General features: G+C 41.7%; 1 protein-coding gene across 6 annotated transcripts; it reads right to left on the bottom strand.

Annotated features, from left to right (window-relative positions):
• Positions 1–104: 104 nt before the first annotated feature.
• Positions 105–27702, bottom strand: letm1 (leucine zipper-EF-hand containing transmembrane protein 1). Of its 6 annotated transcripts, none has more exons than XM_061063522.1 (16): positions 27543–27702; positions 22304–22361; positions 20888–21374; positions 16838–16981; positions 16328–16465; positions 15341–15544; positions 15066–15185; positions 14778–14909; positions 14392–14550; positions 13633–13725; positions 13361–13393; positions 11664–11798; positions 11040–11233; positions 9596–9628; positions 7871–8027; positions 105–6525 (listed from the first exon to the last, which is right to left on the bottom strand). In XM_061063522.1, the coding sequence occupies exons 1-16, from the start codon at positions 27619–27621 to the stop codon at positions 6373–6375; spliced, it is 2319 nt and encodes a 772-aa protein (XP_060919505.1). In that variant the 5' UTR covers positions 27622–27702; the 3' UTR covers positions 105–6372. The 6 variants fall into 6 exon arrangements, with proteins under 6 accessions (XP_060919505.1, XP_060919506.1, XP_060919508.1 ...); XM_061063523.1 differs by having other exon boundaries at positions 7871–8009; XM_061063525.1 differs by lacking the exon at positions 9596–9628.
• Positions 27703–27813: the final 111 nt, after the last annotated feature.

The following is a 27813-nucleotide window of genomic DNA, read 5'->3' as shown; positions in this document are numbered from 1 at the left end:
CACACACACACACACACACACACACAACCTAAAACAGCTGTGTGAGGAGAGACGACAGGAAATATGAGATGCAAAAACGGGAAAGAAAATGAAACAAAGAAGAATCCAGGATCATCCAAAGTTTATTCAACACGTCTGATTCACTTTTTCTAAATGATGTCTTTTTTTTTTTTTTTTTTACAGGAAATACTCGATGAGAGTCTAAACAAGAACACGGAGGGTTTTTTTTTTTTTTCTTCAAACAGGTCAAATCCAGTTCAGGGTCATTTTTTCTACATTTGAAAAAAAAAAAAAACTTTTTTTGAAAACTTGATTAAATAAATAAATAAATAAAACATGATGATTATGTCCAGTGGGCGATCGTTGAAACTCAAAAACAAAATATAACCAAAGAAGATAAACTCTGACATGTCGCCTCACCTTTTAAAAGTTTCTCTGCTGTTTTTTTAAATCACAACAGATCAACACCTTGACTTAAATCTTTTTTTAAGTACCTTATTTCAAAACTACGTTTGGCGTTTAATATTACGTTAGCCGTTCATGGCGTCCAAGAAGCCGCTTTAGAACATTTACAACCTGAAAACGTCTCGATTAAGATGTGTTCAGGCAGAAAGAGAAGCACGTTTCATCTTTTCATTCTCAGCTGATTTGATAAATCTTGAATGATAATCTGTGTTTGTATGAAAACATGAGACAGATTCAGAGTTTACGATGAAGTTGAATTCAGATCGACGATCACTGCGTCGCTCGCTAGTTAACAACCTAACACCTCGACATGTTCTGCCTGAACACAACTTCTGAACATTAACCTTCCTCTTCTAAAAGATGGTGGCTGCACTATCATAAAGATGCTGGGACTTTGTGTCGGCCTAAAGCAGAATCTGATCATTTGTCAAACTTTGAATCGTCACATTTACTTGGAAACAGCAAAAAAAACAAAAACAAATCAGATGTTGAAGTTTCTGCTTTTTGTAGAATGATGTGACCGTTTTGAAGTTGAGGTCAAGGCAACACCTTTCAAAAGAGTCGACAGGTCGACAAAAGAAAAATCACCTGGTGGAACATCTCACAATTGACTTAGACTGAATTACACTTTAGACTTTCTAAATTAAACATGACAACAAACAAGTCATGTTGTCTTTGTGCTATCTTCAAGTAAATATGACGTTTCAATGTTTTAGAAATCATCACGTCCTGTTTGCATTTCGACTTTTCACATCGTCCCAGCTTTGTAGGAAATGGGATTAAAAATCAGATTTAGTTTTCTAAAGATTTTTTTTTTTAGTTTCCAGACTTCCATGTTGGACCTGAGAGAGGTCTTAGCTGCTCCTTTACAGACGGACTCGGACCCCGCGTCGTGTTTCCCTGACTTTAAAAAAATAAGCTGCTGATCCTCGCCTCCGGTTCTCCCTTCTCTCCCACCTCCGAGAGAAAACTTGCATACTCGTATATATTCTACAAAAAAGTAGCATTCCTCTAGTGATAAAAAGGTCTAGTGCAAAATACTTATAAAAGGAAATATAGCGGGTACATCTGTCATCAAAAAGTCAGTGTAATAACCAAGCAAATCATCTCAACAAGCAGCCTGATATTGAGGAGAGAATCACTTCCTCCTTCTGCATCATTACACCATGTTTCTCATTTACATATATTACAATATGCTTCAACGCCTCACAGAAAGGGTTCAAATAAAACTAAAAGTAAGGTACATGTTGCATAAACCTCTTATTGCTTTCAATATTTGTTCTTCTAGTACAAAAAGATCATCGACTTTTCTCGTTAAAACTCGACAGGAATCTTTTTTCAGGACGGTTTGTCTCCTCAATCGCACCGACACGCACCGACTTCAGCTCCTGAAGCTTACACAAAGCAAACTCCGCTTTCACAATCCTGAGTCCGACACACCGCGACACCTCCCGTATCAAAAAAAATGTAGAATAGTGCAATAACACAGCGGCAGATTCTCCAGAGAGCGAGATGAAGTATTCTGACAGCGAGCGGCTGAAACAGTCGAAATAAAGTCACTAAAAATCAGTTTGCTTTGCTTCTGGAGTCGACAAAACAGTGATGTCGGCGTCTCCTGCCGACTGAATCTCTCCTCTCGTCGTTTTTTAAGGTTTTAAAAGAAAGCGGCTCGAACACAACTTAACACCGCTCCCAGCAGAGAGCTCTGAAATCTGCCCGACAACAAACACTGCAGCCCCCAGACCTCGACAAGCTGCAGGATCCTTCTGTTTTTGGGGTCGTCCCGATGCCAGATTTTTTTAAACTTTGAGACATTTCTAGTCAAAATCAAACAACATCAATACCTGTTTGTTACCACGGCAACAAACAGAAGCCCAAATCAAAGCCCAAATGTTGCTATTAATTGCAAATCAAACTCCTGCAAACCGTCTAAATTGTACAAATATGTTGAAACATTGAGACAGCGAAACATTCTGCCTTTTAGTTAAAATTATGACAGAAAATCTGACCTGTTTTTTTTTTTTAAGCTTTGGTGCTTCTCGTTATTATCGATCATCAGCACAACAGAGATTCTATCGATTTTAAACATGTGGTGTTGAAGGGTTATGAAAATCTCAACGACCTTACTATTAAAATATGTCAGAATCAGCAAACATCATCTTTTGACGTCCATTTTTATATTGTGCTTTCATTTCATTTAGAGATTTTTCTTCCAGGATTTCTTGAATTTCAACACTTTGCATCCTCTCACAACGGTAGTTCAGGGACGCAGTAACACAAATACTCAAAGTAACTGGGGATGATTTAAAGATCCTGTGAGGAACTTATCGGGGGTTGTGTCGATTTTGGCGCCCCCTGTGGACAAAGCAGGACGATGCATCTCTCTGCTGATCTTATCTGTGCACGTGTCGGTCGTTTTTGGCTGACAAAAAATGTCATCCTTTTTTTAGTTTTAAATCGTCCAACGTGTAACTCAGCATCTGAAGGTTAATAAAAGCCAAATACTGCACAACTGATTCACTCTCAGTAGCTACAAATCTCTGGGTAAGAAAGGAGACGTTTCCATGGAGATGTGTTTTAGCCGAGGTTGAGTGTGCAATCAAACTGAGTTGCTTCTTTAAAAACACTAAAATACCTCCCTGTCTTAAAGACCTTGTACCACTCCGTGCGTAGAAACGGTGGCAGTGCTTTAAAATGTACACAGCGCTCCCCTGAGTTTGTCCTGTCAGGCGTGATTTCACAAACACCCCTCTCTCTCCTGCCGAGTGTAATCGAGACGTTGTCACAATATTTCGCTGACGTGTTTACGCTGACAGTTGATTTATGCTGCAGGGAGAGTGCCATGTCCCGCAGGGGTCGCCTCTAACCTAAACACAACCCTCCAGAGGAGCTGGCTGTGCACCATGTACGGGCGAGTGTTTACCCTGCACCCATCAGTCTGACTGGTCCCAGACCCAAACGAGAACCCCTCGTCCTGTCAGGGGGAACGCCGGGGTCTCATGAGAGATGAACGGCCTCTTAATCGTCTACACGTCTGAGAGTGGATTCAATAAACAGATTAAATAAATGAGGCGTCTTCCACTTCAGCACCGCTTTGTCTTCTGTGTTCACAGCCGAGCTCTTCTCAAAAGGAAGAGATGGGTCAGAAAACAGAATTTTCCACATTTCCCGAGCTGATCGCCGTGTGAGCACGATTTACCAAACGTCCACAGGAGGAGAGAAGACTCAAATATTAAATTAAATCCTCCTCTTTCTTCACACACATTCATCGCCACAGTGCAAATACAACAAATCAAAAACAGAGGAATAGGTGTGTGCGTCGAACGACCTGAACCTCACCTGCGCTCGTCTCGTCGTTAAAAAACTAAATGACATCAAGTCCATCCTCCAGGAGAAGAATGTCTGCCTTAACTTTCTCTACAAAACGCTCTAAACAAAATAAATAGACAAACAGTATACGACCCAAAATATCTGCGTCAAGACAAGAGAAGGCCACTTTGCTTCAAACTGCAGAGAATTTAAAACGAGCTCAAACTAAACCACTGAATGTTCACAAGAAGCCGCCTCAGACACAGAAACAGACGTCAAACTACAACTGCTCCGCACAAACACTCGGCCCAACACTGACATTATCCTCACTGCTTTCATATACCAACTAGTCAGAGCCCGACTGGTACGGCCGTTGTACGTTAACGGCATTTCTGTTTTCTAACAGGTGCGGGAGAAAACATTTTTCATTTCATGTAATACAGAAGATCGTGCTCAAAGCTCCCGTGAGGAACTTATTAATTTGGGCCGATTTTGGCGCCACCTGCTGTCAAATCTGTTCCTTTCATCTCTTCGGTTATCCAGATGTTTACAGTCAAACACGTCTTTTTAACGGGGTTCTGTTAATCGTCTTGCTCGACACCGACCATGCAGCAGCACGTTCAGCCGTTAAAAAGAACTTAAAGGAATATTCAATCCTTGAGCAGATGGTCTTGTTAGCTTTTGAGGCTCATAAAGAAGCTTCAGTATTAATTTTATTCTGTTTCATAACCAACTTAAAAAAAACTCCACACAGGAGCTTTAAGGTGACCCAGAAGAGGTGTCATTACACAGATTGTCCAGCAGAGTGCACTCACACTCACAGTCTATAATACTCTCAGCACTGTCTGCAGCAGAGCGACAGAGCCGAGAAGACCCTAGAAATAAGTTAGTACAATGTTTAAATATTCTTTATACGAGTTAAAGAAAGCCGCCGTCTGATTATCTTTACATTTTCAGAATAATTCAAAATCTGTGCACACTCCACATGAGCAGATGTTTTCTCATTCAAACTTAAAGATTCGATATATTGACGTTGCATATTGATCATTGGAGATTTTTTCAAAGATTAAATTATGACTTGGTATGTGTCTCAAAAGGGGCGTGTCCAGATGGGTAGCATTGACCCCGTTCAAACCATATTGGCCACCCCAAAATCCTGTACAATGATCGGCTATGTGCCTTGCGAGAGGTGGGACTTGTGCTTAAACAGGAAGCCCATGTGTCGCAACGGGAAGCTCATAGTTTTCAGTCAAGACCACACTAATTGAGACCAGAGTGCTCTGAGACCAAGACCAAGGCAGGGCGAGACCGAGACAAGACTGAGACCATAAAGGTCATATCTTGAGACCAAGACCGATTTCGAGTACAACACTACTTTAAATTGTGACTTTGGGCGTTCATATTTATTTTGAGTCCTTGAAGAGCGACGCTTAGAAGATGTTTATGTCACCATCATCTGGTCTTAAAAGCCGATGTGATTGGTGCAGACAGAAGGGGCAAATAAACGCTCTTCATTCATGTGTGTGCACACAAACTTCAAGGCCCCCCCTGCACCAGTCAGTGCCACCCCGAGTACAAAAAAGTCTGGACACGCCCCTGCTCTCAAATTCCCGTTATCAGTCGTCTTTTAGCTGATTTTAGGAGTTCTATGGATCAACTTTGGCTTGTTAGAGAGAACTACAGAACGAAAGAGGAAGAGATATAAGAGCTGTGCTAAATTGAGATGACATGTTATTACATTAAATACAAAATAAAAAGCAAAAACAGTACAATATTATTTGATATATTGATGAAAATGTTGCTAGCTTCGGTCCTTGGTTATTAAATCAAACATCCAACACTTCTACAAACTCTCCGTGTACTTTGGTTTTTAGTGGAAATGATGAACGCAAAGCTGTCGTTAGAATGATTATAAAGCTTTCCACACATGATTTTTGGTGAAGTTGAATTACTTAATTTTGCTCTGTGTTATTACATATTTGGTTGCAGCCACCATTTACATCTACCCTGTCCGTGTACAGTTCATAAAAAAAATAACAGGTTCGTTCACAAAATGAGTGTAGCATGGATAAATAAAACTGAAAAAAAAAAAAAATGAAAGTGATGACAATGATTCTTTTTGTTTTACTGTGCAAAGTCCAGAAATGATCGCTCATTTCTCTGAGATGATGACATGAATGGAGAGGAAAAGGCAAGACGGTTCACCTCAAACTTTAAACCATAAATCTTCTGATTATATTTTCTCAAACTTAATTTTTTCAGCGGTTTCCTGTCATTCTGTTCCCTGTGTTAATACATTATTCAGTTAAATTATTTAAGTTCAAATATCAACATATGATGCATGATTAGTCCAGAAGAGTTTTAACGTAAGCTTTGTGCAGTACGCCTTTCGATTTCATTTTTAAAATAATAGTTTAGGAGCTAAATTTTTCATGAAATGGCGTTTTTTTTGAGACGGCAGCTGTTACCTCAGGACTCTCTCTTCACCTGTCCAGAAGGTTCTGGTGCACCGGGGTTTCTGTGTCCGGGTACCAGCCACAAACATCTCAGTGGTCTTTTTTTTTTTTTTCGTGCTGTGTGTCTTTCTTGGAATATGAGTTAGTTGTTGAGTGTGGCTGCCTGCTCTTTCTCCGCCTTCTCTTTGGCCTTCCCCTTCTCGATCAGCTTCTCCTCCTTCTGCAGCATCACCATGATGTCCGCCACCTGAGTGGTGGAGATGTCGATGTCCTCCTTGTCGATCAGCTCGACCACCTGGGATGATGCGAGGTGAAAGAAAATTCATTAGGCGCTCCAAAAAAACAAAAAAAACAGGGTTTCCAATTTTCATCAATTCATCAAAAAATATTTCTCCAGAACATAAAATGCAAAAAAACAATTCTTGTTGTTATGAAGTTTGTGTAGGAAACAAACAATTTACTATGAGGAAACATTTTGATACTGTTGTTATTTAGCATCAAGAGTATTCTGGATCAATTTGAGATCGAACCAATCAGGATACAAACTCTAAATTTGATAGTGATACAGAGCAGGGCAGGGGGAGACCAAAGTCTGGGAAATGATGGCGGCCCTGTTCTCTCTGTTTCTCCCTCTACGTGCACACCTGTTCTCTCTCTCTCTACTTCATTCTCCCTCCTCCTTCACCTGCTGCACACCCGAGTGCAATCTGTGCTCAGGGAGGAGGAGGAGGAGGAGCCAGGTAGGAGAGTCAGGGGTTCACGCACTCTAGACAGCGACTAGATGAGGAGCTTCTGTTCCACATTTTTACAGTTTTTTCTCCACACATGTCAAGGTTTCTGGGTTTTGTTATTTGAGTTTGGGCTCGGGATCCCTGGTGCTCCTATTTTCTGTCTTTTTGTTCCTTTAGGTCAATCTTTTCTTCTTAGGTAGGGTTAGGGTTAGGGTTTTTACGGGGATCTGTGTGGTCAAAGGTGCTGCTTGTCAACAGGCAAGGCAGGCACAACTGCTTGGGGCCCTCAGACCAGTAGGGGTCTGCAATGACAGAAGGAATCCTCTCTCAGGGGTCCCCATTTTTGTTGCCATGCTTTAATGCTGTGAAAGCAAAGTTTGTCAATGAAAGTCACCAAAGAAAAATTTAAGAGAATTATCTGTCTATAGGAGAGAAAAAAGAAGTGGAGGAAGCTTCTTGACACCTGCAGACATGATGACGTTGAACGCTGTTTGGAGGCCCCCCCCCCCCCCATTAATGATCTTAACTGAAAAAGGGACCGTCCCATCTTTTGTTCTTTTTGGCCGAGTCTCCAGTCCCTTTTGTTTCTCATCTTTCCTTGATTACTTTGGGCGGGGATGTTTACATCTAATAAAGCTCGGGTTTTCAAACTTTAAATCTGTGTGTCATGTTTTCATGGTCTCCATGATTTGAGCCTTGGATTGAATTATTTTGTTGAAGGAGGCCGTAACGGATCTCAAAATGATAAAAAAAAAAAAAAGGTGACAGAAGTTCGATGTTGTCCCAGATGTTTCTGTAAGTTGAAGGAACCCCCCTTTTATCCTCAAAACCAAACTTACAAAGGTTATTTTATGTGGTTACTAATAAAACTAGACGATAAATCTGAGCCGTATCCTCCGTTTATCGTACCTTGATGACGTCGTCGATGTCGATCTTCCCGTCCTTGTTGTCGTCGAGGGCCTCGGCGATGCTCTGCAGCTTGTGCTCTGGAATGTTCTGGATCTGCCGCATGACGCCGATCAGCTCGTCGATGCTGATGAGGTTCTCCCTGAAGGTGTAGAACAGACTGCATACAGGAAACGGTTACAAGGTTTGACCGCACGTAAAATGCGGTGGAGAAGTCGACATGCTGCATTCGGGGGTTCCCAGATCACACCGATCACACAAATTTAATTTTGATTTCTATTCACGTCAACTAGATCAAAGTTAATTCATGCTAACATGTTACTTTGAATTAATAGAGGGTTTTTATTAAGAATTTGTTTTTTAAGCTGATTGAGTTTAAAGCTGAAGACGATGACTCAGCGAATTAGAAAAACTAACAAAGATTTTAATTTGAGCCTAAAATATTGTTAGCAGTGTTTAGTTTAGGGATTAACAGATGATTAACAATATTAGATATCTGACTAAACTAAACTAATGCAACTAACTAAATCTGATTTCATTCATCTGAGAGCAAAATAAGTATTTTTTCAGGGCTGTCAGCGTTAACTACTTAATCGCAATTAATTAAACGCACAGTACATAAATTTCACCACCAGGGGGCTCTCAATCAAAACCATTACAAATGATGATGTCGAGGCTGGCGGGGAATCATGGGAGTGATTCTCTCTGCTACTCTGCCTCCCCCCACCCCCGATGAAAAACGAACTCCGAGTTGGCCGTAGTCATGACGACCAGGCGAAACCGACCTGAGGAAGAGAATATGTTTACTGAAGACGTTTTCAAGTAGTCACCGCAAATAGAGCAACAGTACGGCAGCCTTATGTAGTGGTCTGTGACGTAACATCCGGTGTTTCCATGGCAACAAAAACCCATCGTGTCTTTTGTGGCAGCTGCCATGACAGACACGATGGGACCTTACAACTACAAAATTACAGATTTCTCTGGCTTTGATAACTGATGAAATATTTGAGGTAATGTAATTACTCAACAAAAATATTATACCTTGAAGGTCTAATTGTTTTTAAGGCTGATAATCTCGTGCTTTTTTGTCCCTTTAGGCTCACCGTAGATAAAACTCTCAGACAGCTCAGGTCATATCCACCTTATGACATCACACATTGACCTTTGTTACCGTTCCTTTGAGCCGTTTGACTTTAGTCTGTGATCCCTAATTACTTCCTGTTTCTGTGCTAAAGTTCATGTCCTTACCTTCCATCTACAGGAAGGGCCTTACTTTATTTCAAAATAAAAGCACACAGGAAGTCAAGTACTGTCAGCTTAAAACCGTTAAAAATATATTTTTTTAAATGGAATTTCAAAAGTGACTTAAGATGCGATTAATCACGATTAACTATTAGTATTTATCAATTAATTGCGATTAAAATGTTAATCATTTGACAGCCCTATTTTCAATACAACACCCAGAGTTCAGCACTTTGATGTAGGGAGCAGGAAGGGGAGCTTGTTGCAGAGAAATTTCAGTTTGGGATGCACCGATCCAACACTTTCGCTGATATCGATGAATCGCCCGATATCAGATCCACTCCTACGTGTCGGTATGGGGCCAATATCTGATACCAGCGTCTGATCTGTGCATCCCTCATTTCTAGCAGCGGATGGTCCACAATCATGATGCAATGTTAGATTTTAGCAAGCAAGCAAATGGCGGTTTTCCACAGTTGAGCTTACCTTGTGGCATCACTACGTTTAGTAAAGAATAATCTGTAAAATTTTTAAATCAATTAGGAACTGTTTTTCTTTTGTCTTTACAACTGTAAACTAAATAACTGGCATAGCGTGATGACTAAAAATAAATGTTGCTGTGTATTCGTCTGGGAAACCATTTGTTCCTTGTTGTATCTCCACCACCATTTTACGATGAAAACAATTATGATGATGATGATGAAGATGAAAATCATGATGAAGAAGAAGATGAGGATTGTTCAAAAAGTCAAGTTTAAAAACTGATCTCTGCTTAAAGGCTGAATAAGCGACTTTCTGAATACTAATACTGCAAAAATAACTTTACCCTTTGTAAATATATTGTATAGAAATAACTTTTTAGAAAGAAGTCAAACTCCCTCTGGGTTTGTTGTTCTCTGCTCTGTGTTCACACTGACAGGATGGAGCTACCTTCAGCTTGTTGATGTTTCAGAGGCTCAAACTCCCCCTCAAACCGCCACCCCTGCCACCGTGTGGGGGAGGAGAGACGGTTTCTCCCACTCAGGGACGCTGTTTCTAGAGGTGGTGAAGTTGCAAGAGCACAACTGACGGCATGACGTAATGAAGCAGTTTCATTATGTGCACTGAGATTGAACCGATGGTGTGTATATAGTCTGCGGTCGTGCGCCAGTTGCGCAATATTCTCCCACCTTTACACCCATTTGCGTTGAATTTTCCTGAAAATTTCCTGCTGAGTTCTCACATCGGCTCACTCGACTTCACATGCAAAGTTACAAAGGGGCTGGCAGAATATTGCGGGTAAAGTTGAAGTGAAAGATTTGGCTGTTTGAGTTCATAAACTCGGTTCACCCTGAAAATTTCAGTTAGTTTTCAGGAGTTTTGTGCATTTGTGAAAGCACCGTCGATGGTGAAGAGGAAGAGAGGCGTGGGGGGAGCTGAAGGCAGAGAGCTCTGAAAATCTGCCCTGAAAGTCGCATAGTAAGCCTTTAAATCTCAGACATGTAATATCAAATTGCTGATAATTAAGCTGTGATGTGCCATGAGAACCAAAGAAAATGATGCAAAGTCAACATTTTAGGAGACTTCATACTTTCTCTCTCACTATGTAAAAAAGTTGCCTTTGTACCATTCACTTTCAGAAGCTTGATGTCTGACTGAAACACACAACGCTTGAAACATGAAGCAAAGCCATGAAAAGCCAACACAGCACCCTTCAACTATTCTTGAAATATGCTAATTTATTTTCTCTTGTCCACACTTAAGGCCCTGACACACCAAGCAGACGGCAAAGAACGAGTGGCGACGAAGCTAAGCTAGGCTAAACGCGCTACAAACTTGCACACGGCCACGTTGCTACTCTGCAGCTACACTACATAGCATCATGAAATTAAACCCAACGTTATGAACAATCACAAACAGCAGCAGAAAGAACAACACATCCAACTCTTACCCCACAGGTGGAGAGTTTCCGCTGTCCATCTGTCCGTCCAGGATGACCTTGTCCTTCTCCAGCTCCAGGATTATCTTGTCGATGCGACCGATCATTCGGTTCACTCTCTTAGTCAAACGCTGGCTCGCCTTCGACTCCTTTACCTCCTTCTCCTGGCCGGTCTTAGAAAGCTCCTTCTTTATCTCTTCCAGATCCTGGAAAACCACATGCATGCACGATTTAAAGATTTACTTTTTGGGCCTTTATTTGAGAGACGGGACGTGGATAAGAGTCGGAAATTAGGGACAGAGACAGTGGGGGAAGGAGCCGCAGGTCGGATTTGAACCCGGGCCTCCCGCTTGGAGTACTAAAGCCTCTGTACATGGGTCACGCGCCCTAACCATGCATACACGACTTAAACAAAACACATGCTTGCTCTGAAATATTCAGAGTCTGTGATTAAAGCTGCGTCCCTAACCAACCGACTGCTCTTCATAGAAACACTTTCTTCTTCTTGACAACAGTGTGCTATTTAGGGACAGCAGACTTGGCCAATCAGAATCAAGTATTTAACACAGACTCTTAACAAACCCGTTATTTGAATGGCATTAATCCAAAAATAAATGACAGATCTACGACAGACACCTCGTTGTACTCCTGGACGTCGTCCTTCAGTTCTTCCAGCTCCTCCTTCTCCAGCGTCAGCAGCTTCTTCTGCTCCTTCAGCTTCGTGCACGCGTCGCTCAACAGGTCAATCTCTTCTTTGGTGATCTCCTCGCCCTGGAACACAAACATACGATTGAATCAAATTGAAATGACATGAAATACATCAACTACTTTTGTAAAAACCTTTTGTTAAATACAGGCGTTTTAAAAGAACATGAAATAAGTCGTATGAAGCAAAGGACATTCAACTTGCTCTTTTAGTTAAAGAGGACATATTCTCCCCCTTCTCCAGCTTTTCTAACAGTCCCCCTGTGGTCTAAAGGAAACGTCTGTGCTGTGTTTGGTCAAAATATAACATGAATCAAGCACCAGAGGAGGTTTGTGACCCTGTATAAACCAGCTCTCTCAGAACGCTCCGTTTTGGTGTGTATGTCTCTTTAAATGGAATGACCCCGCCCCCTGAGTTTTCCCCGTAGACATCACTCCTCTGTAGCGAGAATAAAAATGACGGACCTGTGCAAAAGTTTTGATCTAGGCTTGGGGTTGGTTTCCATGGGTGGAGATACCAGGGGAGGGGAGGGGATTTTTTTTACCAGAATCCCACTGTGACATCACAAGGAGAGCACATTTGAAACGGAGCATTTGTCTCTGTGTTGTAAGACTTATGCAGACCACAAACAAAGGACTGGATGGGTTTATTTCACATTTTGTGGGTCAGTAGACTCTCAGGTTACCCAGATATATGTTCAAAAACACTGAAGAAGTGGATTTTTCATAATATGTCCCCTTTAAAGAACAATTAAAAAACACAGCAGTTAAAGTTCAACATTTTCCCTCTAAAATGAATGAAAGTCAGTGTATTAAAAGTAGGTCAAAAGATCAATCGTTTAACCAATACCACATGTGCATTTTATATAAAACCCACATCAGAGACAACCCGAAAAAACACAAAAAGGGGTAAATGAGGAAAGAGCTAGAGGACACAGGGATACTCGCCATAACCCTTAAAAACACACATAACCACATAAGGAGGAGAACTCTGCGGCGCTGTAAGGACTGTTAGATAAAGAGGGGGAGGGTTCATCTCGCTCAGTGACACAGCCTGGAAGGATCCACGAGGAAAAGAGAAGGAGAGGTTCATATAGATGCGGGCCAAGCAGAATTTGCACATTATATTTGGCATTTATTTTAACTGAGTTAGTGGGATTTTCTTTAATCAGCTAACAACAACTTGGAAATGTTGACCAAGACAACCAGAGTTTGTGTCTAGTCAAAAGGAAATATTATTTGATTCCAGTGTTTGCAATGATTGCCTGTCTGCTTTTCCTCCTGCTTAAGAACACACAAAGCTAAATACGAGCTGTAGTGGTTTGCCCTCGCTTCATTTTCTTCCCCGCTGCAGGCCGATGTCAACATCCATCTCATCACAGCCACTAAAATGTACATTTAGAGGTTATTTCCTGTCCTTTTGGGATTACCCTCTCGTTCCTTCTGGGCCGGAGATCAAAAGGCAGGCAGACTGAAATAGTTTAATCAAATGCCAGAATAAGATGCAAGTTGCTGTTTAACCGTCATCTGGGGTCCGCTCGGAGAAAGAGCAGATGCTGTGCGTGCAGGGATTAACCACTGGTGGGGATGTGAGGGTCATTAAAGAGGAGACATCGTTTAAACCTAACCTGGAGGCGCAGGAATGACTGCCACTGTTCAAACTGTGTGATGCAGAAGTGACCACATGAGAAGGATGCAAACAGGTTAATACATGAATCACAGTCCTGTGAAAATCAAGGACTCAAAATCAATGTTTCATACTGGACAAGTTTGTCAGGCTAAAGGAAGAAAAATTATCTACTGTTTGACCACATTCAAATATACAACTACATTTTTATATAAAATAAATAACTCAAATATTATTTAATGATCTCTCTGACTCCATGCTCACAGACTTTACCTTCAGTCCTTCTATGATGGGGGCCGTATCCTTCAGAGTCTCTGAAGCATCGACAGCTTTAGCCCGCTCGGCTTCATGTTCCAGCTCTCCCTCCTGCACAAGCAAGGAAACGGTCAATCAGACAAATAACTACAGAACAACAAAGATTCAAGGGACATTGTTTGCATATCATTTTAGGATGTTTAGAACCAAAACCCAGAACACAGCAGAAAGAATCAAAAGCTTTCGTTTCTCGCCTAGCGATATCTGCACATGTTTATTTGTTTTGGTCCTAAACTTGCTTTGACCCTGGCTTAATTAAATTCAGTTTTTTATTTAAGGGATTTTATTGATTGATATTTCTTTCTCTTACCTGCCCTGACCGTTGAAACCTTGAGCACTTTTATAATTTTTAAGGATTTTGTCATGTTTTTGGTATGTTTTAAATAGTTTGTTCTGGCACACACTGCAGGATATCCTGGCCGATTTCAGAATCACAAATACTTTATTAATCCCAGAGGGGAAGTCAATTGTTTGAGGTCCAATTCCTCCTTCCCGACAATTGCGTGGTCGACTCAAGGCTGCTGGAACCGATTATCTTGTAGTGTGAGTGGTATAAAGGCAGGATTTTAAAACTCCTGCAGTTTGAGCCAGGCTTGATGTGATGTTTTTGTAATAGTGTGTCATAATGGATGTCATCATCTGTCTGCAAAAATAAATCTTCAGGTACAAACAAAGTATCCTGAACCTAAACCTTAATCCATCATTAAGAGTCGTTACCCTGGCAGCTTTCTCGGCAGCATCCGCCAGCCTCTCCATCTCCCTGTCCTTGTTGTCCTGGCGTATGGCCTCTTCCTCCAGCAGCATCGTCTCCACCTTCGTCTTATTGTCCACTTTGGAGAGCTCCATCTCTGCCACCTTCAACTGTGCCTCCTTCGTCTGGAGAAGAAGAGTAAGTACCACAAATATGTGAATTTAGAGACAAATAACCACCAAACTAAACTAAACCATGCAGCGCAAGCTTTTCTACTTTCTAACTAATCATCCATATCTTTATTGAAATGGACAGACCAAAACAAAGACACATTTATTTCCCCTTCTTTTTGATCAGTTATGTGATCCCCTTTCACCGTCGTTTCAAAGGAAGCTCCAGACTCTTAACATACCACCATCTCGGGCAGCGTCTGCAGAGTCGTCTTCAGCTGGTCGGCGGGGGAAAGCGTGTCGGGGAGGTACATGGCTCGGGACAGCAGCAGCAGGGACGTGGGGATCTGCTGGTTCAGATGCAGCTCCAGCCACTACAAGAAGACAAACATAATATAACGCAGGTTTAGACAAATATATGATCTTACATGGACAAACACAAGACAATAACACATCTCCTGAAATGTTTTAGAGTGTGCACAAAGAGTTCAATCCTTAAAAATATCCTCCCTTGGTGCCGTGGTTGTTACCTGGCTGAGTTGCTCTCTCAGTCGTTCTTCTGTGACTCCGAGAGATCTCATCCCTCTGACACGACAGGCGGCCTGCACCTCGTTCACGTTCAGACTCACCACCCCTTCTTCTGCAATCAGCTGGAAAAACAGAGAACATGCAGAGGACTGAATTATAGGCTCACTGTCATAATGAATGTGTTAAAAACTCTACTTAAAAGAAATATCAAAATATCACCTCTGCCCAACATTTGATTTTAGTTTGAATGAAAGTGTAACAGCGTTTTTATTCCCACCTTGTCATCCGCTCGGATCGCCCTCAGCTTCATGATGAGCTGGAAGCGGAGGAAGTTGTTGGTCCCGATGGACTGGAGCTCCAGGAGACGGCAGAGAGCCACCAGCTGAGGTCGGGTCAGGTTGTCCAACGTCAGCTCGTCCTCGAACAGTTTGGAGAACTTTATGATCTGCTCGTTACTCGGACGCTCCCCGGAGTCCCGGATCTGCAAAGAAGAAAAGAGTCACGGTTTGATTTCCCTGAGGGACGAAGGTCGGCTAAAATCTAATGCAGGAAAAAGTGTCTGCTTTCCAAATCACGAGGAAAGATGTCTTAAACTCAGAGCACTTGTTTCAAATTCCCACGTTTTTTAATACTGAAATGAAATGTAAAAGCATTTTTCTGAACAGGTTGCAACTTTACTTGATAATGTGGAAAATAAAGTTCCTGGCATCACATTTCAAATGTCAATTTTAACATTTATTACCAAAAATTTCAACAACCAGCACTACAGGAGACAAGCCTCTGTTTTTACCACCAGAGGGCAGTAGTGAGAATATTTCTAAACATCTCATGATTCATAGGGCCTTTTCCTAAACCTGTCCCTCCACAATCACACTCCAGTCCGGCATGGTGAATGAAGTACGTTCCTCTAAGCTGGAGGGAATAAATACATTTCCACGGAAGCAGGAGCTTAAAGTTCCCGTGGTTTGGTGTCACTTGAGTAACAAGTTGTCTTCATTAAGCAGACTCATGAAGATCTCTCCACAGTATGAGAGAAAAAGGCTTCATATTTGGTGGCATTTCCATAGATGATTAATTTTTGCGAGTCTCTCTCAGTCAAATAAACCGTTTTCAAGACCAAATTATACCCTGAATATAATATTAACTTTTTGATTTTAACCTCTGACTGATTTTACTTCTATTCTTTATCTGCAAACGGTTAGTGTGTGTTGGCAGAAGTTGCAGATAGAGGTTTGAGAAAAGCCTGGTTTTTCAGATGACCAACCTTCTGAAAAAAGGTGGAGAACTCCTCCGTCACGTTTCCCTGGGCGGCTTTGTTCCGCAGAGCGATCTCCTCGATGGTGTCCTGCAAGAACTTGGCCATCTCCAGTTTGACCCTCAGCTCCGTTTTCAACCTCTCCTCCTGAAAACAAATTCACAGTGGTGAAAACTATTCTTCATAATGACCAAAATTAACAACATTTTGATTCACTTCCTGTTTTCAAAATGTGTTTAAATGTTGTTTGAAGTTCAACTTTACTGCAGGATAATCTTCTGTCAGTTATATTCTTGCAGCATTGTTTTAAGTTATCATATCATATTATATTTGTGAATCTGTTAGAATAGTCTGCAACGCTACAACAATCATGATGTACTCTACAAAGGATGTGCGTTATGTTGCAGCCTTCGTTGAGCTAATGTGTCTTTAAGTGCACCTACAGCAGCTTTCAAAATAAAAGCTTATACTGATTTTATGGATCTTGTCCGTTTGATGCAGCATCAGCGTTTTGATTACCTTCTTGGACTGCGTCTCGAATGTGGACGGCAGCATGTTGGGAAAGAGTTTCAGAGCCACAGGAAGCAGGAACTCCATGAAGGGAACGATGATGAACACGAGGAAGGGGAGGAGTCTGAAGACGTCTGCACACGTTCGGAGGAACTGGAGAGACAAAACTGAATTAGAATCGACTCATTTAAAAACAGAAAAAAATGCAAACTTAAAAACAAATGTGTGCTTCTTTGAGAAATGTGGAGATTGTTTAAAATGCCTAACGGCTGGTGGTGTCAAAGTGATGTCCTGTCTTTCCAAAAAATACCCCAAAAGCCTGAAAAGAAACTGAAATAAAAACTGAGTTAAAAATAGTTCAAACGTATTAAATAAATCTAATCTAGTCCTAGGTCATGTGGCCTTCAATTAACCTTCATTTCAGCAGGCTGCATTTTCCGCATGCGGCCACCAGAGGGCAACAGTGACACATAAAGCCAGGAGTGTGTTTACCTCATCCTCTTTGTCCCGCTGTACAATCGGCCTGCTCAATCCCTCTAATAACAGTTCCAGCAGTCAGCACTTTTAACCCCGGGCCCATACATCTCCACGGCAACCGAAACCTCCTAATTCATTGGTGCTTTATTTTGCATTGAGGTGCTGAGTGAACGGTGAACATTCTGCCTCACAAGGCTCAGAAACTGTCCCCTTGAGCCTACAGGAAGCACATTTGTTCGGCACACAGACCTGAACAATCCTCAGAGATTAGAGAGGAACCAGGCCAGCAGTGGGCTACTTTATTGTACAGCTGTCCAACTGTGGCTTACTGACTGTCCTGGGACACAATCCCAAAACCGGGCATCTACAGAAGCAAACCCCTGAGGAGAGAAGGCCAGAACACGAGTCCTTCTTTCTCCGCCCCTGTCCACCTGCATGTCAGCGGAAAAGGAGGGTGAAGGATTAAGGCCAGCATGAGTGAAAAGGCCTTTGTCCACGGGCCCATTGACATGTATATCATCTCCCAGAGTCCCACATCAAAAGGAGGGAGGAGGGGGAGGGGGCAGATTAAAATGGCCTTTAATGGAGGCCTGAGTTTTTTTTTAAGTGAATATGAAAGGAGGAGATTAAGGAGGCAAAAAACCAGTCCAGGTTAGATGAATGGAGTGTAGATGGTACTCAGAGGGAGTCAGCTGCATGTGAAAAGATGCAGATGGGTCTGTGGTGTGAGTTTAATGAAGGGGGGGAAACCTCTTTAGGATGAGTACATTTAACTTTAATGTCTCGACTACGTTGTCATAGAAACATGGATGCTGTGAGTCCACTTCTAATAGTTTTTAACTCAGAAATAATTAACATAAAATCATCTTGTCTCTGGATGAACTTTATCAAATAAGTTCTGTAATGTCAAAGCAAGAATTTTAACTCTACATTAAGAATTACTGAAAACTGGACTGGGTACATTTTCATGTACGAGTGTACTTAAAGAATGAATATGTAACTCTGACACTTATCGTTTCAAATCGGTACTGAAGTCCAAATTCAAAACTTTAGAGAGAGCTGATTCCCCCCACCCCCCCTCGTCCTCCCTAGAGACAAACAACGATTAATCAAAGTGAATGATTTGTTTTGATGTCAATTTAGGTGTCAAAAAAGCGAATCCATTCTATTGTTATGTACACAAAAAGATGCTAAGACGGGGGCAGTGGAGGCCAAGTCACCACAAACAAATACATTATTTCACTCATTAATTGGATCATCAAAGCAAGCCAATCATGGCCACTATGTCTGTACTTTCCTGTACTATTAACACCGGATACCAAGTGTGTGAGTGTCCCCTGAGGTGACGAGGTCACCTTCCCTGAAATGACACTTTGCTGTTTGCCAGACCTGTGTTACATGACCGAATGCTCGAGCCGGTCTTAATGTCACGCGGCGGGCGGATTCAGAACGAGAAGCTAATCATATCACAGTAAAGGAAGGACTCTGACCTTTTAACACATTTTATCACCTCGCTGCATGCAAAAACAATTAAAAACAATGAATGTCTACTTTTATTTCCAATTAAGCCTAAGTCATGTCTCACCTCAGGAGATAGTCTCCCGCTGTGAGGAGCAGAAGTGAACAACCGGTCAGGAGAATCTCCAGAGCAGTTGTCCTCACCTCAGTCCCGATGATGAGAAACTTTTGGCTAAGTGTAAACACTGGCTGGCATTAGAGTTAATCAAAGAGGCATCACATAAAGCTTCTCCTTAAAGAGCTTTGGTCAAGAAGCCCAATCTGCTCAGTGTAAAACTCAGCGTGCAGCCAGTTTCTTTAATTGATCCCATTAGGCTGGGGAAGCTGTGGATTACACACGGCAGAACAAGATGTCTGCGTTGTTGGTCGTTAAGTGAGCCAAGTCGTCAGTAATCTTCTGAACTCACGCTGGTTATCTGCTCTGTGAGACTTCAGTAACACTGGAAAAATAACTTAAATAACGTCCTGTAACTGGAAACGTTGGCTTAAAGATTCAAGGTTTCGCGTCAACATTTCAAAACCAGGTTCAGTTTACCATAATTCTGAAAACCTGAGGATGATCTCTGCGAAAACAGAGCAACAAAAATCACATGTACAGATCTGTGTAAAAGTCTTGGGCATCCACTAGCTTTGTTGTTTTAGCATAAGTTCAAGTTGGATTATCAACATGTATTACTGAGTCTCTTTATTAAGATAAAGAACAGAAAATACAGGAAATATAATTATTTCTATGCCTCTATAATATTCAGGGCTGGGGCAGGGCTCCAAATATGATGTCACTGCATTAGTGGTGCGTTTGCGATTGTTGTCATGCTAAAATATAAAAACCATTCCCAATCGTTTCTAGAAGGAACAGTCCGATGAGTTACAATAAACGTGCAACAGCAATTCTAATTGTGGCCCAGGAATTTTTGGCAGAATACTGTCGGATGCCAAACATGATCAGAAAATAAGAAATTAGCCCCGCCTCCCACCAAGATACTTTTCAAAAATGTTAGCTTCAATGCATGTTCAACAAAAACTACTTTAAGTTGTTCTACTATAAGTAAACGTAGTTCGATGAAGGGGTTAAGTCAGCGATTCCAAAATGAAAAGGGGGCCCAGTAAGGCTTAAAACAAAAACAATGCACACTGTCTTTCACTGCTAGCAAAGCACGGGAAATTGTGTAAGAGGACATCCTGGGCTGAAAAATGAGACTACACCAGATGTCACAAATTTGGATGTTTCATGTTACAGTTTCACTTTTAATTGCTGCCTCTTTAAAAGCTGCTTTTTAGTTTGCTGTCACAAACTGAAGTTGCTATTCTATTTGAGATGAATTCTTAAACAATAGGTATCGTGTATGTCGCTATATGTTGATGTGTATGGCGAGGGGGGCTTGAAAATACCGTCATCTGCCGACTGGGGGCTCACAGAAAAAGTTTGGGAACCGCTGGGTTAAGAGAATCTTTGCAACTGCATCATCACTGATGACAAATGGTGCTTCAAACAACAAAACTCCTGAAATGTTCAGAGTGAGCGGCAGGTGTGAAACGCATTTATCGCCTTATTTGTCACTCCGACTTTATACTGGAACTTTTTCCCCGCCAGGCTCCTCGTAAACTTTCTGTAAAGATGGGATGAGCGATGTGAGAACGCAGCAGAAAACATCCAGGAAAACTTGCTGTAAGATGCACACATCATCACTCCACCCGCTGGCATGCAGTGAACTTTGCAAACTATCTGCTGCATTCTCACATAGCTGACCACGACTTCATGCATAATTTAGAGGGCTGGCAGGAAAATGTCTGGGTGAAGCCGGAGTGAAAAATACGGTCGTTTGCAGCTCAAGAGTTTTGTGCACGTGTGACTATATGTAATCTTTACTTTTAAGATTGACTTTCTCTTTTTAACTCACATTCAATAACTTTATATTCTGAGAAGTTTGAATATTATGTTTTCAGAGTTGCACGAGACTGCATTGAAAAAAATGCAAAATCTACAGTAAATTGAATTTGATAAAAACACCAGATTAAAACCTTATAAAACCATTGGAAGACTTCCTTTCCCTCTGCAGTCCTCACCTGTCTCCTCTCGCGGCGGGACAGCGGGTGTCCGTTCAGCACCCTCCACAGCATTCTCCCAGCGATAGTGGTATCAATCCACAGCAGCCTGAAGCCGTGATAGTAGTGCTTAATTTCATCTTTAACCCACTGCCTGAGCGTCCTTCTCACAGGCGCTGCATCCAGCGTCGGGCTGTACACAGGCCCCCCTTCCTCCAGCTTCTTCTTCTTCTCCTTTAACGCCTGCAGCGACTTCTCCACCTTGGAATCGTCCAGTCTTCTCCTGGAGGTGTGTATCCGCCGAACGCCGGCGATGTCCTGTGGTCGCACTATCGTCCACTGGGGGCCCGTTGTGATTGCAGGGTAAGGTGAAGAAGAGGCCCCTGGCACAAACGCGCAGTAGAGCCGCTGTGAGTCTGCGCCCGGGCTGGGGCCGATGAAGCCGTCTGATAAGGGGTGGGAAGGGCCGAACGAAGAGACGGGACTGCCGAGTCTGAGGCCATCAAGTCTGAGGAGAAAACAGGATAAAGAGCTTCAGAATACAACGACACTGTAAAGGTAATAATCTTCAGAAAAGGATGGATTTGAAGTGTCTAAAAATGTAAATTCTGGTTGGTGTTTTATGTTTTGGATTTTGAAAATTTAAAAAAATCAGAGAATCAAAAAAGACCAAGTACTTTGAATTTTCTGTTGTATCTTTCATCACTAGAAGTACACTGATTTTCTAACACTTGGCACAGACATACTGACAGTTCAAGGGGGGGAATTTCCTGCAATGTGTAACGCACAGAGGCAGAACGATGGGGTGCAGTCATTTGTCCCTCATCCACTATCGAAGTAGTAACAGAGGCTTAATGGGGGGTACCTGCTGGTAATGTGTAACGTCAGAGCCAGCAAGGCGGACTAGCACTGTGTGCGTGTGAAGCACTCGCTGAGCCTCTTGTACTTCAGTAACGCGATAAGGCAACGTGATATACCACACACCGGGACACCAATAATATGCCATTGATGCTTAAATGAAAAAAGTAACTTGTGCAAGAATAATTCAGCAGTCAACAACTTGCTTACAAAAGGGAAATGTATAGTTTGAAACGTGCCCGTTCAAAGGCTGTTTCATCAGGTGTCATGTTTTTACACTGTTGCAAAACAAAATAAATGTTGCTGTGTGACTTTCCTGTGGTCTCTCACATAAAACAGTGTTTAAGAAAGCTTTTAAGACTTCTCTTTAAATTCATGCGAGTGCCTGTTAAAGAAAAGGTGTGTTCTTTGTTGCACAAGCAAAATTCCCTCTAGGTTACGTAACACAAAAAAAACCCCCACAAAGCCTGGAAGACCTCTGACACTGAAGCTACGTTTCAAAATGGTTTATTATACTGCATGCAGAACATTCTCAGGTACTGGAGACGTTTTTTTTCAGCTGCATTTCTTGTGGCTTACTTTTGACTGGAGAGTCTGAGCGCTGTGCAGTTGAAACAGGCGCCATCTTGTAGTTTCCCTGAAAGGAAGAAAAAACAAACATGAGACGCTGTGATCTGATAACAATAAGCCATTAGATGGACAGAGACACAAACACACGATACAGCACACAACACTCCTGACAAACAGATGAGCCGATCACACATCAGCAGCTCTGTGCAGCTTCTCACTGGTCATTAACGTTAGTGACTCCTTATTCTTACTCTCTTCGATATGACATCAGGAAAACATGCACTTTTTGAACCGATTGAGCAATAATGTCATAAAAACTGAAGTCACTTTTTATTTCTTTGACAATGGTCTTTCTTGGGAAATGTTAGAAAAGTCCGCTGCATTTTTCCCCTCACATTTTGTATGTTATTTTCTGTGTCGTCTCTCCTTTCCTAAAAGTTCTTAACTTAAAATAATCGCTGTGGAAAGCCGGGGAAATAAACAGAATATGGACTGACAAACATTTTGCTCGTATAAACTACCATACCAAAATGAAGAATTACAAAAGTCTGCTGCCATCTGAGACAGGCCTTTAAAGTAAGGGTTTCATTATATCAATTTCTTTATCAGGTCCTAAGAAACATGTTAGGACAAAGGTTAAACTGAAACATGATTGAAATAATTGTTTTTAATCTGCTCTTTCTATTACCGTTAAATTATTTTGTCTTGAGGATTTTTTTCTCCCCTCAATCTGTTAAAAGATTTTCTTGGCTACTTAATTTTTTAAGGAATATTCTGTTGTGTATTTTCTCTTCAAAACAAATGTCGTGCATCACTCCTCTGTTAAGATCTTTGCAGTCATCGCTCTCAGAGGCCCAGGACTCTAAACACCCTCTGTGGGGCCCACGGTGAGGCTCCCAAACCCCACGAGGCCGCCATCAGTATGACGTACATGCAAAGAGAAGGCGGAGTGGTGAGACACTTTCAACCTATCATCTCAGAGCACATGGCCAAGCCACGCCCCCCCCCTCCTCCTCCTGTGGCTGTCACGTGGCTGGCTGGAGTGAATCCAGTAAGGCCTGGTTGAACATGACAGGCTGTTTGCTGGCAGGCAGCCAGGAGGACAGAGAGTTTACTGGAACAGAGTCACCTTTGTGGCCCGAGCGACCAGCAACTGTAGCACCGAGAGAAAACCCTGGAAATACATTAGATCACCGCTAACTGTGTAGCATTCACCTGGACTCTGCAAGCGGCTTCACCACGCTGCAGGGTTTCCTTTTGTGGCTTTTTACACCCTGGGGTTTTATAGTTTTGGTTTCACATTCACAGCTCTTTCAGTCCACGATATATCACATTAGGTAGATACTTATGTTCTTAATCTGGATGCAGGGCTTTTATTTATACTACTAAAGTAATCATGTATTTACACCACTTTCAAAGACCACATTTTCTTCAATTAGCACAATGTTTGCCTCTGAGGCGTTACAATCTGACCCGCTCTACACTCAGGCACAAGCGTCAGATAAAAGAAGAATCTTCAAAAGAGCTCCATATATTGTCATAGTGTTGTAGACAAACTAACATTTCCAAAGACTTTAAACATTAATTCAGCAATATTGCACAACTACATTTTATGTTTCCATGGCAACACATTCTTATTTGCTCTGCTTCAACTAAACTGAATAGAGAGGGGATCGTCATGAGTCATGCACAAGATCACAGTGAAGCCAGACTAAACCTCAAAAAGAAACAGAAAGCTTTCATACTATCCACAGTGATGTTTGTTAACTGAATGAACGTCTTTGTAAATACAGATGCAGTATGAGGGCATAAATCAAAAGCAGTGTTGTTGCAATATTGTTTTCCCATGCAGGTCAATGTTGCTATAGAAACAAGTTCAGTGACCTAAAAATGTTGGGGTTGTTTTTTCCACTGATCTAGACTCCTGAGAAATAAGTTAAAGTTCTGCATCAAGTGGATTTCGATGACGACAAAGCAGGGGTTCTTAAGAAAGATCTGAATTAATGTTGAAATCTTAAACTTTACTGTAGCTTTTGTAAAGTAATCTACAGTATAAATGGGCCTTGTTGGTCTTTGATTAGTACAGAAATGGCCTAGATTTGGTTTCGGCTCAAAATAAAGTAGGTCTCTGGCCAGGAGAGGTCATGGCATGGTCACGCTCTGCCTGCCTGACTTTTACGGGCAGCAGCATGCACTCACGCACGACCTGCAGCCCGCAGCTGTGTGGCTGTGAAGTACTAAAACACTGCAGCCTAATAACACTTCCTCATTCACAGCGTGGCACCGCAACAGGCCTGGAGTCAGTGCTCAGAGTGCTCCTGTTATTAGTTTGGGTAAAGACATTTTCCGCTTTGGATCTTAGCTGTCTTTTTACAGAAAATAAATCTGTAATCCACCATGTTTTTAAGTCACAACCTGAGAAACTTTCTGCTGGATCTGAAGTTAAAAAAAAAGCTGTTTCATCCAAAGTGTGGCCTCACATGTTTTACCCTCGGGTGAAACGGTAGCAGGCCGTTTATCACTGGGAAAACACACTTGACAGTAGATTCTCCAAAACTGCTGGATCCCCAAACAGAACTACTGAGAGCTGTGCATACAGATCCAACCTTAGCTAAACTTCACATGTATCTGTTTACGGTTCAGAAACACACGTGAAACAGGTTCTAAACACTTGTGTTAATGACACAGGATGCTGGTAAGCTTCAGTCCCGACTGTGCGTCGTTAAGAGATGCCCGGCTTTCTCAGCATGTGGCTTCAGTCAGTGGCTCTCAAATGTCGAGCGCCTCTCCATTCACAGAACCCATAAAATATGACGTTTGTAGGTCATTTCCCACGTGGGCGACGGCGATGCTACCAGTCGTTCAGAATAAATCTATCCTATCCTAAATGTAAGTGCAGATAACTGAGACGTGCACGCTCAGGCATCTCAGAGGGAGAAGTGAGTGGAAATAATTGTGAGCTCGTCTGGATAAAACCACTTTAAATGAGTAATCGCTCTAAATAAACAAATACATTGACCCTTTTGTCGTTGCAGATGCCTCCTAACAGACCACTAAAGCTTCTTCTATCTACCACAAATGTCCCTACTGTATATTATTTACACTCTTAGATAACTCCTTAATCTTTATAACTTCTGACCTGACAACCTTTGATTTACGACCGCTGCACAACTACTTCGCAAAGACAGCACTCTGGTCAATGTTCAGCAGTGAAAAGTGGGAACTAAAGGTCATTGGTCCCCATAAATATTGACCTCAAGCAGGTGGAGTTTGAGATTTACCAACAACAACAGCAAAGAAATCAGAGGTGAAATTGTCTGATTTCTGCGTGCTCAAAACACCACAGACTGCTTGAGAATCTTCACAATGAAAACATGTACTTACAGCACATAATATAAAGCACATTAGGTTGTGTATGTTGCTACACTTCAGGTAGCTCTCATGGCAGCACACGTACAACAAAACTGAAATGAGACTCAGTCTGTTTCAGGTGGAGATATTATTACAGACACTGACCTTTCATAGTGCAATTTGTCTGATAATCTGGGCCTAAAGCCAAGAACACCGTCTCCTGCTGCCCGGTGCAGACGGACAAATTCCATTTTATGACCCTCTCATCTATTTATAAGCACGGCTTTAATGCACCGACTAAAGTGGAGACAGTATCCTAATGTGTCCACTAATGTCTTTTACTTCTCTCACTGACGTCTGGGATGAAACCGATTTATTAGATTTAACAAAACAAATATGTGATAAGGAGACATATCATCTTAATATCTTATCTGGTTATATGACAACCAACATTAAATGCTTATCAGACACGAGGTGATGTGAAATAACTTGAAGCCTCTTATTTTTATGATCAGTTCAAGACAAGTGCGTGGAGGATTTCGTTTGCATGAAGAATAAGAATATGTGGGGGAATGAAATAAATAAGTAGCAATGCTAAGGAAATGATTGTAGTTATTTCCTCTTGTGGGATTCATAAAGGTCATCTTCTTAAATATGGGCTTTTATTTATTTTGCTGCTCTGTTTGTTTCTATCCTTCTTCCTCTTTCTGCATCATTCTTAATCCCACTTTCCAAACCCAACACAGTCTCAACATGAGTCTGGTTCTGCTCCAGGTTTCTGCCTCTTACAGGAAGTTTTTTCTTTGCCACTGTAACTTTTCTAAATGTTGCTTAGTGCTCATGATGGATTAATGTTGGGTCTTTGTAGATAATATTACAATGAGGGTGTTTTACCTGCTCCTTTGTGAAGCGTCTTGAGATAACATTTGTTATGAATTGGCGCCATACAAATTAAGATTGATTGATTGGTTGTCTTAACATCAACAATGAACATGTCATCATCATCATCTGCAGACTCAGGGGTCCGTTAGAAAAACAGATATAGATGTAAGAACAAACAAACAAACAAAACACCACCAATATTATAAAAGACAGTGATACCAGCGTATAGCACAGAACTATGACTGGGATTTGTCAGCAGCACTATAATGGATTTCTGAGCATCCTTCGAGCGGTAGATAAATTTGTACATCAAGTTTCTTTATATTTCATTTTATTGCAACGCTGAGATTACAAAAAAAATCTTTATCAAGAGTGTCCTGGCCAATAAAGGCTCACAAAGGCCCTTAAAGGAGCCTGGAAGGTGTTAACTCCTGCAGCACAAAGCAGTGCTCCATATGCTGATTAAATCAAATCAGCACAACAAAGAGCCAACATATAAAGCCTTTATACTTTTATAACCCCTCACAACACGTCGGATAAGGAGAGATCTTGTGGATGTTGGATTTAAACAGATGGGAACATGTCAGCCATAACAACGAGCATCCTCTCAGACTGCAGTGGAGGGAGGGAGGGGGCCTCCACATACACCATGTTGTCCTCAAATAACCTGAATCCCAAACCATGTTTTTGCTCCGACATCACACTCAACACTTTACCAATCTGTCCAGCCTCTCTAGGTGATAACACTTAACCTTAACATGTAATACAGCCGTAATGCAAAGTAGTATTAACAGTAACGTAGCTGTAAATAATGAACACACGGTTTAAAGTGTGATGCTCAGTTATCCGTCACCTTGAGTCACCCCTCGTCATCCTGGAAACCAAAACACGACAAACCCAGCAGGACCACCTGCCTCAGTTAAGCCTGCTCAATTTACTCATAAGACTGTGTTAATTTATGGACTTTATATCGTCTCCATGGTGATAATTAATTAAAAAAAAATTGAAAACTTACCTTTCCTGAATTCGTTCTTTAATGACCTGGATGTTTTCATTAGAGGCGCCCGAGACCTCGTAAACAGGATTAACGCCATGAGGAGGCTTTCTGTTTGAACCCGTTAACAGTTACAGTAAGTAAATAAGTCTACGAGCTAGCTAGCCGATTAGCTAGCCTCTGTTTTTTTTTTGTTTTTTTTCAAACGTCGACTCGATAGGACCGAAACCTCGGCAACACAGAAACACTCAAAATCCTCCCTTCTGTAGGCTTTTAACAGTCCACGAAGCAT

This window comes from Labrus mixtus, chromosome 18, assembly GCF_963584025.1.
Source record: "Labrus mixtus chromosome 18, fLabMix1.1, whole genome shotgun sequence".
Taxonomy (NCBI): Eukaryota; Metazoa; Chordata; class Actinopteri; order Labriformes; family Labridae; genus Labrus; species Labrus mixtus.
The sequence above is the reverse complement of the archived record's forward strand: the minus strand, read 5'-3'. Positions and strand labels throughout refer to the sequence as shown.

Bases quoted from the DNA above. Each gene is read 5' to 3' on its own strand.
- letm1 (XM_061063522.1), bottom strand. From the start codon at position 27,621: ATGGCGTTAATCCTGTTTACGAGGTCTCGGGCGCCTCTAATGAAAACA. The intron at 14,551-14,777 runs GTATGTTAAGAG...CTTCTTCTCCAG, and splicing joins AGACGCTGCCCGAGATGGTG to ACGAAGGAGGCACAGTTGAA. The intron at 11,799-13,360 runs GTTAGGTTTAAA...TTTGTGTTCCAG, and splicing joins AGTCATTCCTGCGCCTCCAG to GGCGAGGAGATCACCAAAGA.